Source organism: Thermobia domestica, chromosome 15, assembly GCF_964235325.1.
Source record: "Thermobia domestica chromosome 15, izTheDome1.hap1.1, whole genome shotgun sequence".
In the NCBI taxonomy this organism is placed as follows: Eukaryota; Metazoa; Arthropoda; class Insecta; order Zygentoma; family Lepismatidae; genus Thermobia; species Thermobia domestica.
In genome coordinates, this window is record NC_137468.1 from 39,849,153 (window position 1) to 39,870,495 (window position 21,343).

The 21,343-nt window shown below is 34.5% G+C and overlaps 1 protein-coding gene across 1 annotated transcript in view; it reads right to left on the reverse strand.

The window, feature by feature from the left end:
• LOC145671844 (uncharacterized) overlaps window positions 1–20,739 on the reverse strand; it is a 32,591-nt gene extending 11,852 nt beyond the window's left edge. Inside the window, exon 1 of the mRNA XM_081741068.1 lies at window positions 20,660–20,739. Within this exon, the coding sequence (XP_081597194.1) occupies window positions 20,660–20,698 (39 nt within the window). The 5' untranslated portion in view covers window positions 20,699–20,739. The remainder of the gene's footprint in view (window positions 1–20,659) is intronic.
• Between the last annotated feature and the right edge of the window lie 604 nt (window positions 20,740–21,343).

Sequence of the window (21,343 nt, forward strand, 5' to 3'; positions counted from 1 at the left end):
TTTCTGGGTCGTCTTGCTTGCTGCCTGCTATCGCCCTCCCGCTGACATAAAGAAAAAACAGTTTCGCTGCTTCCAAAACAATCTTCGCTGCGTACGGATTCTTTTGGACGGGGAGGGGAAGGGCGCCAAAATACACGTTTTTAATGAGGAAGTTCAATATTTGTCCACTAGAGTTCACTGCTGCATGAGTGAACATATCTTTCTTGCTTTCAGAAAGTTGTAATGTGTAAACAGTAAATCGAAAGATCGGGTTGTAAGAGTTTTTAATGTCAGCTACAAGATTCTTGTAAAGTGACAACCTAGCTTAAGAAAAATCACATTTTCTGAAATATTTTGACATTAATTTTTCGAAAAGGAATAAAGGGAAGTTCCGTTGAATTTGGCAACATATGAGTATTGGATTTTAGGAATACATACCAATAAATTCTCTAGGGGGCCCTAAATAGATATAATGGGTTGCCAATAAGCATAAAATCAGTATTAATTTTCCAGTTTTTGATCTGAAATTCTTTATTTGCTATCGGGAATATGGTGTTCTCCTACTGGTTTACATTCCCACTTCCGTACATATCAAAATCTTTCCCAGTTCGTACAAGTACCAAATGCAATGAAATGTCACGATTTGAAAGCGATATAAGAATTCCCACTTCCGTACAGGTACAGTAGCTGGCACTGTTTGAATGAATTTTTCTTAGTTTTTGAGCAAAGTGGGATATGGAATCTAAGGGTTTCGTTTCGAGTAGCAGCCAAAATAAATCAGTATATTTTTTGGGTCTCCTTTCCTGAAAATCCTAACACCTGGAAAGATTGTGGAATGATCCCCTGGACCGAAGAGCCTAACAGATTTACCAGATTGTGGAAGGAGAGTGATTCCGTCATTAAAATTATTATTATTATTATTATTATTATTATTATTATTATTATTATTATTATTATTATTATTGAAGAAGTTATTAAATCTGCGATGGAATGTAATATTCCTAAATCTAGGTCTAAAAAAATCTAAATTTACCTTATGGTATTCAAAAAAATTGATCTCTTTATTGAAAATAAAAAATTAGGCTCATAAAAAATACAAAACTTCTCAATGTGAAAATGATTATGTAGTCTTTTCCAATTGTAAAAGAGCTTTTAAAACCCAATTAAATGTGGACAGACAAATTCATTTTAGTAAAATTGAAAATGATCTTATAAGGCCGGCTATACACTATAAGATAGATCCTAGGAAATCTCTTACGATTTATCCTAGAGTCAAAATCTCAACGTGTATGGCAACAGATCCCATGTCATTTCCTGTGTTCTGAACAATCCTATGAGATTTCTCTTGTTTAGAGCACGCTCTATTTCGGAAAGAAAATTCGTAAGATTTCGATTTAAGCGACATCAGGTGAGAGAAAGTGAAAACAAAACAAATGAAAACACAAATGATGAGGTATCTTCTGATCGTGCAGGTTTACTTTAGATGTACCACTCGAAATAATTGTTGAAAAATTATAATTTGTCACTATTTCCTAAATGATTTGCGTTGACCGACATGAAAATATCTTACATAGCATAGATAAAATCCCTGAAGGGGACCAACAAAAGCAATTGTTGATAAACTACAATTCTTTTACGATTTGCGTACAAATACGGGGTCAAGATATATATAGTATAAAACTATAGTGCAAAAAACGCAAACCAAGTTGTACTAGGTTGTTTCTAGAAAGTACGAATGCTATTTAACCGAGTCAGAGCAAGGCTAAGCGGAGTCCCGAGCGTCAGTGAGGGGGTGCGAGCGAAGGAAGCAGGCGCGTCAGTTGATGTAGTGAAAACGAGTGCGTTTTGGCAATGATACGAGTTTGAATAGCACTTGTCATGGTATCGTGGTAGTAGCGCTCCACTCGTAAACATAAATTATAGCTTCTGTAAACTATGCAGAAATACACCGGTGGTGGAAAATAGTAACACCGGTCAACTTTCATATGCACTCACTTACGTAAAAGTTTCGCAGAAGGGGTCCAGAAGTAAGCAGAACATACACAATTTACAGGAGAAATGGAAGATGCAAGTACTTAGACCTAACACAACCTAACTAAATCTAACCTAATGAAGTTAACTAGCTTAAACTAACCTAATATTAATAGAAGTAAGCGAAATTCTATCACTTTTTGAAAATTGTGTTGGACCCATGTACTAATATAATCTAACGTAACATAACCGTAACTAACCTGAACCAACCTAAACTAAACTAATGTGAATATAAACTACCGAAATTGTAGCATTTCTTAGAAAAAATAGCTGGACCCTTTCTGCTAAACATTGTCTCACCTATTTTAACCGTCGTTAAAACATTTATAATGATTTTACACTAGTAACCCTACAGTTGTAAACATAAAATACAGGTGTATTACTTTGTATTTAATTATGTTGCTTCCAAAAAATTTGTTCCTTATAAATATGTCTTTTCATGCAGTGTTAAATTTTACTTGTAAATCTTCTAAAATGTGGTACGCCAAAAGTATACCAGCACCCTTCTGACTTATGCTTTTTTTTTTTTTTTTTTTTTTAGAGGTATCCAATTTAACAATATAGCGCCTGATATTAATATCAGTGGGATGTGCAGTGTGGTTAGCATAGTAATTCTTCAACTTTATACTTTTATTAAATAGAACTATTTCACAATGTTGATATACGTCATTCGGTCAGACAGGAAAAATCTTCACGTGTATGGCACACAAGGGTAAGATTTCCTACAAGATATGTCATAACATTTTTCCGAAGGTAAATCCTAAGATATTTCCTAGGATTGATCTCGTAATGTATAGCGCGCCTAACTGCTCCTGAAAAATTTTGGAAATATGTAAATGGCTCTAAAAATAAGGTAATAAATGGTATTATTGACAATGAAGTTTTGTTGACTGATGATAGTATGTTGGCTGAAAAGTTTGCCAACTATTTTTCGTCTGTCTTCCAGACTTTCTCGGTTAGTGCTATTAATAATCAATGTTCATTTAAAGAATTTGGTCAAGTTAAACCCCCAGAAATTACTCCTCAACATGTATTGGAAGCTATCAGAACTTTAAAGATTAAATCGTCAAGTGGGTTAGACGGAATTCCAGCTTTCAGGAAAGGAATAGGTGAAATAATCGCACCAATATTGTCTTCTTTGTTTAACTGGAGTCTATCCACTTGTAATTATCCTGATGTATGGAAATTGGTTTCAATAACACCCATACCTAAAACTAGTGGAAACTCTATTAATGATTTTCGACCAATCTCTGTAATGAAGGGAATTCCGAAAATTTTTGAGAAAATAATTTATAAATATGTTTATAATAAAGTAAAGAATGAGATTAATATAAACCAACAGGGATTTATGGCTGGTAAATGTGTAATAACTAATTTAGCAAGTCTTATGCATTATACCCTTCCAGTTATTTGGGCGGGTGGTCAAGTTGACGCTATTTACTTGGACTTTGCTAAGATATTTGATAAATTACCACATCATTTACTGATAAACAAATTTTAAAAAATATAACCAGCCTAACTGTGTTATTGATTGGTTGACTTCATACTTAAATGGAAGGAAATTTGTCGTAAAATATAAAGGGAAACTGTCTGCTATTTATACTAATACCTCCGGGGTACCCCAGGGTTCTAATCTTGGTCCACTATTGTTTTTGCTGTATATTAATGACATTTGTGTTGATTTAACTTGTAAATATCTGTTATATGCTGATGATATTAAAATTTTCAGTCAAATTAAGTCTAAACAAATCAAGATACTTTGCAAAAAAAATATAGATATTATAGTGAAGTGGTCCGAAGAGAATTTCCTACCCCTGAACTTTAATAAAACGCAAGGAATAACATTTTCGAGGAAAATTAACCCTTCCATCTACAAATACAGGATAGGAAATCAACCGATTCGTTAAGCATGTTAGAGATTTAGGAGTAATATTAGATGAAAAATTGCTTTTTCAGAAAAAATCTTCAAGTTGTTATCTCCAAAGCTAGGAGGAATTTAACAATGATTAAATGCTTTTGTCGAAATTTTACAAATATTAACACCTGCAAAATTCTCTACATGTGCAATTTCAGGTCTCATCTTGAATATTGTACGGTAATTTGGAACAGTGAAGCAAAATGTTTTAGTTCTTCAATTGAATCAGTTCAAAATTCATTCCTAGCCTGGTTAAAATGGAAGTTTAAAGAAAAATGAGGGGCGAGCTTGTCAGACATAGGGGTGGATCTTAATCTTACCCCTCTGTATGACAGGCGTCGGCTCTTTGACTTGAAATTTTTTCATGTAATTCTGCATGGGGATTTTGTTCTGGAGAACTTTTTTTCTTTAACCCCTTCAGTGCGTAATTTTCAGATGCGAACCGCTGTAAAAAAAAAGTGTAGTTTTTTTAGAACTTTGGAATGTGTTACCTTTTAATAACTTTTGAACCTCTCAAGCAATCACAATGAAATTTTCGGCATTATGATCTTTGTTGCTTCTAATTAGCTACTATAACTTGTCATTGTCGTATTTATGGTCATCATCATCATCATATGGTTAGGTTACACAAAATTTGGGAATGCCTCAACAGATCAAGCCCAATTTTTCTGCGTGGTCTCTTGGGGTTCCTAGGTGAGCGCAAACTCGCTAAATATTGTCGGGAATAACATTACTCATACTATGGGCAAGTATATTCGCCATGCGCAATACAAAATAGCCAAAGCAAAATGAAAGCGTATATATACGCCACCCACACTGAAGGGGTTAAAAATTCCTCACAGAAACATTAGGAAATTTGTTCCGTTTATTAGTAAATATCTAACTAGGTCTTCTATATATAAAAGTATAGAAACAGCTAATAACTTTTATCCAGTTCTTGTTTCATAAGAAATTCAAGAAGGTGCGTGAATTATTTTTTATTTTTTTTATATAAATTTTGAAATGTCTTAACATCCTTAGGCTAGCAACTAATTCTCTTAATTTGGGTTTGTATTCTTCTAAACATTGTATGAATTTGTTTTATAAATATATTGTATTTTTTAAAAGTCAAATTGTAAGAATTTTTTAAATTATGAACAGATACACATGTTTGTTTCTTATTTTTATTATATTTCCGGATGTCATTTAGTAAAGTTTGTAAGGTGCCATTTGAAAGATTCTTTTATTTTTTGTTAGGCCTTTTTTTATTGTTCACTCGTCTTCATTTTCCTATCATCTTTTCTTTTCTTCTATGCTTAATTCCTTCTTTACTACACTGTAAATCGTATGGTGTAATGAAACACCCCAAAGTACCCTTTTTAGGTGTGATGTAGCACTTATGAAGTGTTTTTGTGAATAAAACTCCCTTACGTGTCACGTATACACCCTTTCGGTGTTCAAGTTCCACACACAGGTGTAAGGCAAGCATAAGGTTTTACTTTAATCCCTTTGAAAAGGGTGTAAAGTTAGTAGGCTAGGGTGTAAACGATTACGCAGAGATGTAAACTGCTCAATCAGGAAGTTCACATTAGTCGTTTTATTACTCTGGTAAGTATATATTATAGTCAGGTATGCAAATATAGTATTCTTTTCAAATATAAATATTTTTAACGTTGGTCTTCAAACGAAATATACGACAAGAGTAAATAATAGAGTGCGGTGTAAGAAATTAGTATGACAGGTTGATTGACGTAGTGCCGGAAACTGACTTGAATTACATATTTTTTTTTGCGTGTATCATACGCGCTTTAGGAAAGAAATACAATCTTACAGGTAAAGTATAGCATTTCATAATGTTAGTACCATTGTGATTAACATTTTTATTATTTAAGATTGTAACCAGTTAAGAAATGTTTAAGAACGTTATATTGAAACAACTCCTGTATGGTGTATTCAAAGCTGGAATAGACGTTGTTATATTTAATTTGCAAAGCTTGGAACACGAGATGCACTTTTCTCTGCTACAGCTTTGAACCTTGAGCACAACGACTACAATGGGATGGTTCTATATTACTGTTAAACCAACATCTTTCATACATGACTTCGCTTGGCATTACTGCCAAATAAAATATCCGTAACACTGGGTAGAACATTGCTACAGGTAGGCTTATTATTTCAGGTAGCAAGTTTAGTAGGCAAGGTTCTAGAACACAGGTCCCCCTTCCCACTGAATTGTAATAAAGACAGAAAGCAACGTATCCTGCGGGCCTCGAACCCGCATTCACTCGCTGACGCTCGCTCGGCAACCTACTTGTATGTTGGTGTATAGCAAGAAATGCGTATTTTTTCTATCATTTTCTGTGAATTTCTGCGTCGATAAAAACAGTGGTGACGAAACTAAATATCGGGAGGGAAGAGTTTCACTCTGCAGTGTATCTAACTATTTATAAAGGTTGAAGTTTAGGCCTACATGTTATAAGTAGCCCAATCTGTTTGCGATTAATAAAGAACATCATAAATTATATAGTTGTTATGAAATGGAGGAATGGTCCATCATTCCTGTAGTAATGCACAACTATTGTGTATGGTGACATATGCATGGAAATTACCAATTTAAGAACAACGTAAAACTTACGGAAGTGAGATACTACCATGTATTAATTACCTTGCGGGTTTACGTTTGACGCACCAATCGAAATAATTGTTGAAAAATTATAATTCTTTCACCAATTTCCTTCCTATTGTTTCCTAAAAGATTTGTGCTGGGCGACACGAAAATATCTCAATTTGCGCAGATAAAATTCAAGGAGGCAACCAGAAATAATTGTTGAAAGATTACAATTCTTTTTCGATTTGCTTATATACAGTTTCCGGATGTATGGCACAAGAACTACAGTGCAAAAGCATAAACCAACCTGTGATAGGTGGTCTTTAAAAAGCCCGAATGCTATGTAACCGAGTCAGGGTGGGGCATAGCTGGTGTGCCTGCGCGGGTGTGTACGAAGGGAGCAGGCGTGTCAGTGCTGGTGTGTATACGCGTAAGCGAAGATAGTGAAAAAGAAATGTATTTTGGCAAATATATGAATTTCAACAGCAATTATTGTGGTTTCATACTAATAACGTTCCACTTGCAAACATAAAATACTGTTTCTGTACATTGTGCAGAATACACCGCCAATGGAAAATAACATTTAATGGAGTAATATATGCACTCACTTATTTTATCCACCTTAAGGCCCTTGTAATGATTGTACACTAGTACCCCTATATTTGTAAACCTAAAATACAGCTGTATTACTTTGCATAAAATTTTGATACCTGCAGAAATATGTTCCTTATAAATATATCTTTTCATACAAAATGTTAAATTTTACCTGTAAATCTTTCAAAATGTGGTGCGCCAAAACTACACCACTATCTAAATCAGATTGGATAAAAAAATATTTCGTTTTATTCGAGTTCATTATAAAACAGGAGCAACCCGTAAAGCACAACACTAACGATATCAATGACTAAAAGATTGCTTTAGTGTTGGATAACTTAGAAACTTACACAATATCTTGTAACTGTAAGTTTAAATCAGTTTAAGGCTCGCTATGCTTGAGTTTGTTTTAAGTATAAATCGGTTAACAAATTATTTTCTCTTGTTTTAGCCAGGGAAGAATTCAGATACGTTTCCACTCGAGAACTGTGTAAGTCCTCGCCGTTGGTCTATTGGCTAGCGCATGTGCCTTTGCTGTACGTGGTTCTGGGTTGAATTCCAAGTGAGAACCAAAATTTAATTTTAGAAACCTTTACCTGCTAAACATCTGCCTTCTCCATCATAAAGAGCATAAGCATGGGAAGTTAAACTAACGAATTTTCATTTCATTTTTTCTATGAATGTGAATTCTTTGGGGGAAAAGGAGATGAAGAAGAAATTTTCCTTTATTTTTTTTAAAAAAAAGCTATGGGATTGGATAGCTTGTCTTTCGGGATTGACTAATGAAACTTGATTATAGTACATCTTTCTTTTAGGATTATTATTGAAATCCAACATTTTGGTAAATATGGAATAAAAGTATTGATAAAACATCAGAGTGTGGATAGTGTAAGGGTAAGTGTAGTTGCTTCAACACATAATAAATTTACAATTTCTTTCAGATTCTATGTCTCTCAATGGAAAGAATTAATTTTATTGTTTTAACATACAACATAATTTTTAAACTTGGGATTCTAATGTTATCTTAGTGTCTGTAATACGTATTAATTTGTCGATTGACTTCAGAGGACTGAGTGTAACCCATAAGCACAATTTGGCTATAGTTCAAACATATCAGACGTACGATCGTCTTTAATAAAATCTGACCCTCTCCCTCCTCTACCTGAAAAGCCCTGTATTGTTATTCACATATGAAATTCAAAGACAAAGGCAATCGTCATCAACCAGTTGTATTTTTTTTCAAGTCTAAGTATTAAACTGTGCTTCGTATGGTTGTAAAAGTTTGGGTGGCTTTTTTTTTTTTTTTTTTTTTTTTTGTTAATCTTGAATTTAGGTACCTAATATTGGCACTCATCTTCTTCATGAATTGATGTAAGAAGAGTCCACGTGACTTTTGGCAAATTGTTTCATCACCGGTATCTTTGAGCACTGAGGTAAGAGTGAAAGACAAACTTCGGTCTTCTCAAGCTTGATACTTTAAAAAACTTATGCAAGCGGTTTTGTTATTGAAATATTCTAATAGAATGAAGAAATAAGAATCGAGTTGAGTTGATGTTGAGTTTAACGTCCCGTTCAGCAGCGAGGCTATATGAGACGTGGACCTACTGATTAACGTGGACTCCGAATCACTTGATCTCCCGCCGGGAATCGAACCCGGGTCTCCCGCGCCAAAGGCGCGTATGCTAACCGGAAATAAGAATCGAGTCTCAACGTTATCCTTTATGCAAAATAGATGAGTTCGCGGTGGCTCAGTGGTAATGCGTTCACTTCCGGTACTTGGAGTCCCTGGTTCGATCCCAGGTCGCGCCGTGTAGACTTTGTGGTGGATAAACACCGTGCTCGTAGGTTTTCTCGGAGTTGTCCCTTTTCCTCCCACTTTCTTCACTCCACCATTTCATTCATTTCTCATAATCACCGTCTCCTTTAGCCTAACCGGTATAAGCCTGGTACGTAAAACTGAAAGATTTCATTTGTATGCAAAATGGAGTTAGGTAAAATTATCACCACTGTTTTAATTCAAAAAATATATGGCTATTCCAAGAAATCTGAAATGGTTTCGAAACCTACGGGGGACGCTGGAGCAAAACTTCTTACCTCCATACGTTGTATTTTCCTTTTTAATGATGATACACTTTGTTTCTGTTTCTATCCGTTTCACTGTTTCGCATTTAGAGGATTGGCCATAGACTTTAACGAAAACTGTGTTGAGATTTTGATCGTCCACCAGTTGGCTACAGGATTAGCGTAGAGACTCGAGGCGGTATTTAGATACTGGAAACAAGTTAGTTGTTCTGAGATTTTCCCTCTGATTTTAAAATAGCCGCAGTTACCTACGCCGTAGCTTTTTCTTTCATCCTGTAGTCTTCGCAGCTTTTCCTCAAATTCTCTAACATTGCATTAATTTTGATTTTAGATTCCGGGAATTGTTCCATCTTCTTTCTTTTAACAATACCTTGCAAACGATGGCTCCTCTTGTCATTTGAAAATTCTATAGTTGAACCTTGCCTGGGACAATCCGCGGAACTCTGGGGCAAAGTTTGTTACCTCGATACTTTTTACGGTATAGAAATGAAGAAATGCGTATATTCTCGTTTTGACATCTCTTTTACGGGATGGAAGCGGAATTCATGCCCACTCTGTATATTTAAGCACAGTTAGCTTTGGCTTCTCTCTGAAAGAATAAGCATTTAGGCAAGCAGATATATAGTTTGATATCGATTGGTTTATTTAGGCTTAACACCCTTATTTGACCGCGGGTTGGGGAAAGGGAACTTACTGCTTAAATACCATCTGATCCCGGTTTTCACCTTAGAAATTTTGTAGCCCACCAGGTTTCGAATCCGGAATCTTCTGACTAAAATTCGAAAATTAGATACAATCAACGTAGATGGATTGACTTTCAGATATAGAGAAATGTGAGCCTGAAGTTTACACTATTTGTTGCCCTAGTTTTTGGTATAAACTATTTAAAAGGAGTTTAAACCTGTGATGGCTAACTTCTCAGGACTACGGGGCCACGGGGTGCATATTTTGAATCTTGAAGGCCGCAGCCCTGTTTCAGTTTTTAGTGTCTTTTTTATTTAGTTCATCAAATAAATAAGGGAATCACTTTTGATTGCGGTGGTTCAACAAACTATTTGCAGCGGTGTAAGGCTTTCTTTGGAAATAAAAGAAGGCGTGTCGGCTTTCCGCAACCTCGGGGAAAAATAGAAGCTATAAAAGGTTAAAATACCTTGCTGGTTTCATCAAGAATTCAGGCAGGAATTATTATGGAAGCTTGCTGGGTTTTGCTGAATATGCTCGATGCAGCAACAGGTTTCAAAGCCGACAGACATGCTGGAAAATTTTACTGTATTAAGATGGTTCAGCAAAGATTTTCCAGCATATATTGTAACCTGTGTAGTTAATAAAACGACAAATGCTAAATCTAAAATTGTCAGAGATAATAAAAATGTTAAAAACCTCCATAAGTTAATATTTATGCAGGGTTCCTAGTGGCCAGGAAAGTCAGGGAAAATGAGTTGAAATCAGGGAAAGCCAGGGAAATTTTATAAAACATATTTTCTCTAACTAATTGTAGCTACGCCAATTTCAGCTTAGCAACCATTAATGATCACAGTATGGAACGTTACTCAGATTTATGTGGGTGATAAGTGGAATGTAAGTATGAGCAATTGATTGCTGTTTGTCTCTAAATGTTTTCATATATAAATATTCACCGTTATTTATTCCTTATTTATGTATCGTCATCCAACACTTGTCATTAAAGTCAGGGACTTTTCTACCAAATGTCAGGAAGGTTACGGAGAAGTAGTATTATTTATTTGAAGTACTATTTATCCAGCGTAGAAAGTATGGCTTATTAAATCACTTAAGAAGGCATATATATCTGTTCTTTTTTTTGGGGGGGGGGCCTCGCCATGACCGCCATTTTGTTTTCCGTTCTGTGTGCACCGTCTATATTTATAAAGTTCAAAGAATTTCTCGATAGCTTCGGCAATTTGTTTGCAATGTAAGTACTATTTTACCTGAATTTTAACCTGTTCTGTTTAAGAAATGGATGTTTCGAAATTGTGCGGTACGTGCCCAAGGAAAGAGCTTGACGAACCAACAGTAAATTTCATTGGTTCATCATAGCTCTGAGGAATCCCTTGCGCACGCATCGCACATTTTTGAAACGCATTTTTAAAATAAAACATTTATGATTTCGTAAGTGATTTGTTAAGCTGCACTTCCTTCTACGTTGGATAATATTTGAAATATAGGCCTCTGAAATTCATTTCCCACCCTTTTATAAGCATATATCTCTGAAACGTAGATTTTGTTCAAAGTTCAAGAACAGTTTTTAATTATTATTATTATTATTATTATTATTATTATTATTATTATTATTATTTGCTTGTTTTCACATCCAGTATCTAACATTCATTTTTTGTATACGTATTAATCTAACACCCTGTATACACCTGAAAACTTGTAAATTGTGACAAGGAAAAGGCAGAAAATTTTCGGTCTCCACAAAAGTGGGAATCCTGTCATATTTCCTTGTAGGTTACTAATATATTTCTTCTATAGTTTGTATTCCATTTATGTAAATGTAATGTTTAGTTAAGTGAAATAAACGAAATAACTTTATGTATACCATTTTTTTTCTTGATTTTGTTAAAAGTGTACAACTTGTAGAATAGTAAATGATGTACGTTCATTGTATGTATTTTCACTTGTAATCAAGGCTTTGTCAAAGTGTAATGGAATATGCTCCCACCAAAGGTGTAAGATATCACCTTTCAGGTGCTTCCCCTTCCCGCAGGTATGTGCTATTTGCATAACGTTACCTGCAGTGTATTGTGCTGATTTCTATATTGATTTACATGCAGTGCACACGATAAGGTGTGGAGGCCTGTAGTCTCTAAAAAATTGGGTGCAAGAGTAGTATACGTAAAAGGTTATGCAACTTTTCATATGTACCTGCTGACTACATGATTTCGCATGATGGACTAGTGCTTCAAATTTTGTTTTCTTCTTCGTGTTTGAGGAAAAGCACACCAACAAGTAAAGACAAAGTGAGAATAGCCCATCATGAGAAATGATGTAGTCAGTAGTTACACCTAAAAAGTTGCATAACCTTTCATGTATGCTACTCTTGATTAAATCCGCCAATTGAACCCAATTTTTAGAGACTACAGGCCTCCACGCCTTATCATGTGCACTGCATGTAAAGCAATACACAGATCAACACAATACATTGCAGGTAACGTTATGCAACCAGCATTCACGTGTACGAAGAGGGAGCACCTGAAAGGTGATATCTTACACCTTCGGTGGGAGCATATTCCATTACACCCTCGCGTGGAAGCATTTACACACTAGGGTGAAACAAGAAAAAATTGTTTCACCCTAAGGTGTAATGTTACACCTTACTTTTCAGTTACACCTTCCAACTTGTCAATTACACCTCAAAGGTGGCAGCATTTAGGTTCCACCTAAGGGTGTAAGTAAAGGCAGTGAAGTTACTCCTCAGAGGTGTTTGTTTACACCCAAGGGGTGATAGTTTGGCGGCAAAATTTGCAGGTTCGTTACACTTATAAAGTGTTAGGTAGCACCTTACAAGTGTTAATTAACACTTTTGGGTGCAACCTTATATCTCGCGGGTGTAGTTGTGCGAACTCGATACTGTACACCTTTGGGGTGTAACAAATCAGCCGGTAGAAACTTTACACTCTTCACCTACACCTTGAGGTGGAACCTAAATGCTGCCACCTTTTTGGTGTAAAGTTACACCTTTTTGATTTACAGTGTACATATACTGCATTAAATAATAATAATAATAAAAAAATTGGTCATGGATTCTTTATTTGTGTCATATGATTTTTTTATGCTTATTTTTTTCGTCATTATTATTATTAGCCTTGTTAATCTGTGTATTTTACCGAAGCGTTCAACTTGGAAATATTTATTTTCGTATTGTATAAACAGCTACAAAGTGTATTTTTGATTTTTGTCTCTTAACTGTTACAACTACATGGTTAATAATAATCTTTTTTTTTTTTAATTTCACTTTGTATACTAATCCTATAGGCTATACCCTTTTTATATATGCATGTTAATCATGCTTTTTTTTCACTATTGTTATTTTTGTATTTCCAGTTTGTGACAGATACTGCATCTTTTTATTTTTTTTCAACAAATATTTTATCTTTTTCATCCATTTTTGTATAATCTGTGGTATGATGTTATTCTATTTGCATGCGCCCTATGTAAAATATTTTTTTTCTTTCTTGTAAGGGGCACTTGTGGCTGTATTGCTGTCTGCTTCTAATAAACATTTTCAAACATTATTATTATTATTATTATTATTATTATTATTATTATTATTATTATTATTATTATTATTATTATTATTATTATTATTATTATTATTATTATTATTACAATAACAATGAATCTACATTTATCTTTACTTTCAGCGTGTTGTGGGTTCGCTATCAATATAGCTTACATAGGATTAATAAGGAAAATGTAAGAAGTTTGTTATGCATTTACGAAATAAAGGAATTGTGTCGGGCCCGAATGGAGACACAGGGTGAAAAAGTTCTTGGTGTATCTAAACATGACTGTACGGGTGATAAAATTTTGAGTGAGAGAAGATGTCACTATACACTGCAAAGAAATGTGTTCGTGAAGATGATGTACCTGTTTCAAAAATATACAGGAAAGTAAATGCTGATTTATACGGGCAGGGTTTTGAATTCTTAATAAAAGTGTCTCCGTTCATGTCTGTCAAAAATTCTCTTATCGAGAAAGACAAAGAGTTAAGAAGATCAGAAACTAATTGGTCACACAATAAAGAAATAGATTTATCAGATAGTCTTTGTTATTTGACGATGGAGAAGAGGAGAGGATAATAACGTTTGCTAACAAAAAAGGGGAGAGAGCTTCTACAAAGTTGCACGACCTACTCTATTGATGGCACGCTTAAGACCTGTAGCAATCTTTTCTCCCAAATTTTTGTAATTTATGCAAATATTAGAAGTTCAACAGAGGAAACTAATGCGATTCCAGTGGTTTTCGGCATTCTCTCGAATAAAAGAAAGCATAGATATGAAAGTTTTTTTCACTAATGAAGAAAGAAGTCCCGAATTAGAATACTGAAATTGTTATGATAGACTTTGAGAAAGCAGTAATAAATTCTTTTAGGATAATGTTTCCTTCAGCTTCCATAAGTGGATGCAATTTTCACTTTAACCAGTGTCTTTGGCGTAAGATACAGAATTTGGGCTTGGTTACAGAGGTTACAAAGATAATGATGATATAAGACTTCACGTTCGAATGTGTGCTTCATTCGCTTTCCTTCCGTTAGAAATGGCCGACAGTAGTGGTTCGCTGTCTATTCAAGAGACTACCCACTCATCCCATAAGCTTGAGCAGTTCTATGGCTATTTCGTTGACCAGTGGCAAGAAACTTTTACACTCCCAGTAAGCATGTGGAACTGTTATGAAAAACGCCATAGAACAAATAATCCCACAAAGGGTTGGAGTAATAGATTCGATACTCTGCTAAACAAGCAAGATTCTCATGTCATCGAATTAGTCCGTTTTCTCAAACTGGAAGCCAGGACAAGTGATCATGCTCACGACAAAAAGTGTTTCAGCTTGCAAGGTAAAAGAAGAAAGGAAGTACGGTATTTGTACAGCTCGACAAAAAAGGAAAGGATATTTTAGGTAGTTCTGATGTTTAAAAAGAAGTTAGAAAATATTTGGTTGCACTTTCATATATTCATAAGTTGTCAAAAACTGTAAATCGTGTACACAGTATATCTTGAGATATAAGTGGTGGTAACAACGGTAAAGGCCTGCTGCAGATGGACCAAGATCATAGAAGATCCAGATACTAGTTCAACGAAGGCTCTCTATAAGAGCCGACTTTTGTATCCCTTTGATGCGATTTGTGAATTCACATCCAACACATTTCGCTGATGGATTGGTCGATTTTGAATTCAACGCGTTTTACGTTAGTACTAGTTCTCTTGTTACCACTGTTGCCACAGTCCTATCTCTGGAGTGGACTGAAAAATAGTACCAAATTTAAACAAAAAGGGCTGAATTCATTATTTTATACCAGAGTATAACACGAAAAAAAGATGGTGAAGTTCTAGAACACTCCTCTTCCTCTTGTAAGAGTCCAAATCAAGAGTGTTTTTTTTTTCTTTTTTAAATGCTTTTTAAAAACATCTAAATTAGAGGACCCTGAACAACTGTGGAAGTAGATGAAACTTTTCTCGTACATAGGAACTATAACAGAGGATGCAAATTAAAAGGAAAAACAATGATCATTTTCGGTATGTATTGTAAAGAAATCAAACGCGCCTCTGTTTCAAAGTGACTAATAAACCAAAACGATATTATGGCCATATATAAAAAAAATAAATAAAACGAAGAACAAACTAATCATCTCTGAGTTCGTGTGTAAACAGTACTTATAATAAAATAGTAAAATATAAATTATTGCACCTTATTCTCTCTTATTTTACCACCGTAAGGAGGATAATAGACTACAATATTTGTTAGATGGTACTGAATTGGGAAGTAAAAATGAAATGAAATCTTTGAGTTTTACGTCCCATGGTTAGGCTAAAGGAGACGGTGATGATGAGTAATGAATGAAATGGTGGAATGAAGAAAGTGCGAAGAAACGGGAGAACCCCGAGAAAACTCACGCACACGATGTGTGTTTATCTACCACAAAGTTCACTTGGCGGGGGCTGGGATCGAACTCGGGACCCCTAGCACCAAAGGTGAACACTCTACCACTGAGCCTCCGCTACCCTTTGAATTGGTAGAATTGTACCAACTTTTCACAAAAGAGACTGAAAATGCCAGCGTGGTACCAACGGGCCGATGATTGACAAAAAGGGCTGGATTTGGTACAATTGTACCAAGTGTGGCAACACTGCTTGTTACTACTTTAAAAAACAACAGTATGGAAAATATGTATTACTGTTATTATTATTATTATTATTAATCTTTTTGTATTTCCTTGCGTATGCAATTCCATATCCCCCTCTGGCCAAACTTTATTAAAAATACACATAAACAGTGTCAGTTATTAAACATGAATGGAAGTGGGAAATCTTTTATCAATGTCAAAATATGTCATGTCATCGCTCATGTCACTTTTATGGATCTGGGAAGGATTTTGACATGTACGAATCTGGGAACGTACGCATCTGGGAGGTAATCAGGAATATTCATACATGAAGAACTGGTTATTAGCATCAAGTGACTTAATCGTTACGTAATTCTCAAATTTTAGGAACTCAAAATTCAAAAAGGAAAATTGTGCTGTGGTATTTAATACTAATTGTTAAACTTATCCTTAGACCTAGAGGAAAGGGGGGCAAAGTGGATATATGAGGCAAAGCGAATAACGCAATTTACAGTCAACTGAAAACAGAGGGCAGGAAATGTTTGCCCCAGTTTATGACGTCACTAGTGAAACAAGAGAAGGACGTTACTGTTTTGTGTATACGTGTTGTTGTTTAGACGAGAGAGGAGAAAAAAAGAAAATACGCATTTTGCTAAAAAAATTCAAGAGGTAAGGATTTTGAAATATTTTCTTACTATTCCGTAGAATGTTTGCGAACACACTATGCATGGCCAGGGTGGGATCTTACCTTTGTTATCATGTTTGAGAATTATCGTAAATACGTCGTCCATATGCTGTAGACAGTCTTTTGTCTCATGTGGTAGTGTGGGGCAAAGAGAATAATTTTAGAAGGGGCAAAGCGAATAGCGATTCAGTTTGCCCCAAGCATAATGCAGTACTGTTTTAGAACATCTGTTTGGCACTAAATGTGATATTGACGGTACGTATACGTTGCAACACAGCTAATATGAATATTGAAATTCATATGGAATTTGTTCCGTTAACACTCGCCGAACAAAAACATAGCAGTAGTAATAGTAGTAGTGGTGGTAGTTGTAGTAGAGTAACATCAGTAGTTGTTGTAGTAGTAAGTTGAGTTAGGATAGGAGTTCAGTTAAATAATCGCAGCGGCTATTAACGCAACATATCCTATATTAAACTATGTAATTCTATACCACTGTTAAGAAACTATTAGTTTGATTTTACATCTTTTAAAATGATTTTAATTAACTTCAGTTCTTTGTTTGTTTCTTCGTTTCTCTACTTTTTGCCTCGAATCAATTTACGTAAAATTTCCATACATGTTCAGTACTAATGACTACAGTGGCGTACGGTGAAATTTTGTTCGGGGAGGGGGGAAGCTTGAGGTCTCTACGTGCAGAGGAACTAACGAGTACTCCTATCAAGGAATGTTTAAAACAGAAGAGTGTGAAGAATTATAACAAGTCTACTATGTCTACCGAACCAAGTACTGGTGCAACTTCCGCAAAGGAAGTACCAGAGAAAAGAAGGAAATCTACCATTCAAGGTTCTCCTGCAAGAAGACATGTTTTGCTGCGGCAATAGCTATCCCAAGTACATCTGGAATTACAAAGAAAAAAACATTCAAAATCACCAGAAGGAGACGGTAGTTACCAATGCAAGTTCTGTTATGAATATTATTCAGATCCACTTAATGAAGACTGGATTCAGTGTTCTATTTGTCTGTCATGGTTTCACGAAAACTGTACCGATTATTATAAGGGACAAGACATTTACATTTGTGATCTGTGTAAACCAAGCGTGTGATGTGATATTATTTTCAGTCTTAAGCCTTATTATTGTTATTTTTTTTTAATCTGTTTGTTACTACGTAGATTGTACTCATTAGGGTTACTATAGATTGAAAGAAACTAGATACTAGATACCTACTTCATAAGAAAAAAGACTTCTATGGACTTGAGCTTTTTAAACATATTTAGGGATAATGTGTATGCAAGCTTTGTCTAGACTTAATTCTATATTTAAATGTGTTAGGCTAATATTCACAAAAGATTAAACATTTTAATCTTCTGGTAGGTAAAGCAGTTCATTTAGCTGTCATTCTTTTATTATCTTAGATTGTGTACACATATATTGTTCTTCTATACAATTTCTATTTTGCATATCTGCACTAAACCCGGACTTTTAATGTATGAGTTTTTGTTTATTCACTTTGCCCAACTATCATGATCCGCTTTGCCCCACCGGTGGGGCAAAGTGAATAAATTGCAGTAGTTCAGTAATTAAGCAATATCATTTATGTATATGCAATCCTTGTTACTATTGTATTGTTATTTGAAAGTCTAATAATCATAAAATATTTCCTCAAAACTTTGGTTTCCTAGTCTTAATTTTAGTTGCTATTTGAGGCCCTTGAAGTTAAGTGATCCGCTTTGCCCTCCTTTCCTATACACTTATCCTGATTCAGTATTCTTACGAAAAAAAAAAAAAAATAATTCTCTAGAACTAATTTTGAATATCAATATACGAAGTACAAACATTCTGCATGACTTAATCCTTGTCACCAGGGCCGGATTTAGCAGGGTGTATCATAGCACGTGCACTCCCCCTTCGTTGTAGATATACACTATCTAAAATGAGAAGCTAGCAGTGAAACTAGCGACACTTTCCTAAGGATTCTATACGATACAAGTATCCATCACATTTCAAGTGTCCATGATTAGAGAAACTCCTGATCTAAAGCAGAAAACTAATAATATACTGAACATTATACCGATACAAAGAGGACGTGGCTCAGTTGGTTTGCACTCGGAAAGTCGTGGGTTCGATTACTGAGATCGGGCACTGAGCATTTCCAGGCAATCCCTCATTCACACCACAGATGCCTAAAGGCATTTTAAAAAATAAATTTAATTCAAATTTACTGGTAGTTATTGGTGCAACCCCTGTCAGAAAATTCTGGATTCGACTCTGCTTGTCACTTTTACTAGTATCATTGGAATAAATAATAATAAATGCATTTGTATCAATACTTAATAAATATATACATATTCATAATAATACAATTGTATCTAATAAGAGTAATACTGAAAATTAATGCTCGAACTATTCTAGAGTAGAATTTCTCAACCTTTTTCTCTTTTGGGCACACCAAAGTATGTTTCAAACTTTCGCGACACCCCTACACGTGATTTGTTTTTCCTAGATGCAAAAAAGCTAACACATAAAATAAAAATACATGCAATACATTTCTTTCAAAATTATGGAACGTCTATGAGATATAAATCTCACAAGCAAATTAGATAAGACTCTTGAATAGAAACATATTAACATAAAAGAAACTTATGACTCTTAAGCAGGAATATGAAAAAGAAATATTACCATCAAAATATAAGAGGACACCAAACTTAAAACTAGTGAGATATTTACTCATAGCGATTTTGGCAGAGCATATCTATTTGTGGACTAATTTTTGACAGACACATTGTCTGTGTCGCGACATACCTGACATGTATTTGCGACACACCAATTTGTCGCGACATAGCGGTTGAGCATCGCTGTTCTAGAGATACAGTATATTGATTAATAGAGCAACCCACATTCTGCTTTACTTTTTGTTTAATTATGCTTTATTGTTTTCCAAATTATGCTTTATTATGCTTTATTGTTAATTTCAATCATTATTTTACATAAATCGTGTATAATGTATGATATTTACTATACATTAAATATTCTAAATATCTTGATCTATTTATTAATAGGCTATTTTATGCAACCAGTTTCTTTCATATTTAATGAACTTTCTTCTTAATGCACTATAAAGAGATATGCTTTACTCGAGTCAGTTTTTTCTATCACTTGTGTTCGCCTTAGAGGTGCATATATACAGAAAGGGAAACTAAAAGATGCCACCAAAAAGTACGGAAAGTGCTCAACTTCAAAGTGTGAAATTCTTGTGTTCTGTTCATTGTTGGCGGAAAGTTTTCTTCTTCTTTCCTTTTTTGCCTCACTTCAAAGGATTATACCGAAAAGTTTACAGAAATAAGCTTTTCATTGTTGCATTGTTATGTTCTCAATGATTTTGCACTATAAATATTGGTTTTAAAAAAATATTAATACAATATGTTAAACTTGCAGTTAAACAGAATTTTCCAAGAATTGTGCTATATATTTTAAATTATGCTTTATGCTTTATTCTCTAAAATTATGCTTTATTACGCTTTTGAAATTAGTTTCTTCTGGACCCTTAGACAACCACAACCATGTTCAAGATACCAACCATATGTATGAATTGCTGTTATGCTTTTTATGCTTTTGGGTTGCCCTATTGATTAATAAGATGGTTGGGCCAGGTTCACATTTTCTAAAAGTGGTCTCAAGATGAAAGTTCCAGAATTAATTCTCAATAAATAAGGGAATTGGCAGCTAACTTATATTTGAGATGTGTGTGAGACTGACCCAACCACTTCGAATTTTTTTTTTCAATACAACTCCATCCACAAGAAATACTAGGACTGCATTTCTCTATGAGAGAAGTACATATTATATTAATTCATACTCGTTGCTATAAAACAGGATTGCACATAAAATAAATTTTGAAATGCTAATTGTATAAAGTTTTCTAATATATAGTTCTTTTACTTACAGAGAAAACAAAAACTGAAAGCAAAGTTACAAGCTTCATTGTAGATGTCAGGTAACAAATCTTGGTGTGGATGAGAACAGTTACACCATCAGTAAATGAGAACAAACAGACGTATTCTCACTTATTTATACTAATTAAAAGACTGGAAATACATGATACGTTAAAATATCAATGAATCATATGTTAAGAAAAAGAAGAAATTGTTCTTTAGTTGTCGGCATCTTTCTTTCTGCCTTCGCATTTACTAAACAAACATGATTCCATTAAACCACATTAAACGTTATCAGTTCTTACACATGAAATGATTGACTTGACAATGATTAAAACATGTGATTTAATTTGTACGTCACATATATGTATTCCTAATTACTTCTTTGAAATGAGGAAACACGAGTTAACAATATATATATATATATATATATATATATATATATATATATATATATATATATATATATATATATACAGTATATAATAAACGATTGAAATATTGATTATTATTTAGATAGCCTGTAGTTGAACAATCGCAACACCGCCACATAATGAATGCAAATTTATAGGTTCTTTGCAGAACTCAGGGCCGCGGTGACTCAGTGGTACAGCCTTCACCCTCTGGTACATGGCGTTGTTGGTTCGATTCCAGATCGGGCCAACTGAATTTTGTGGTGTACAAACACCGTATGC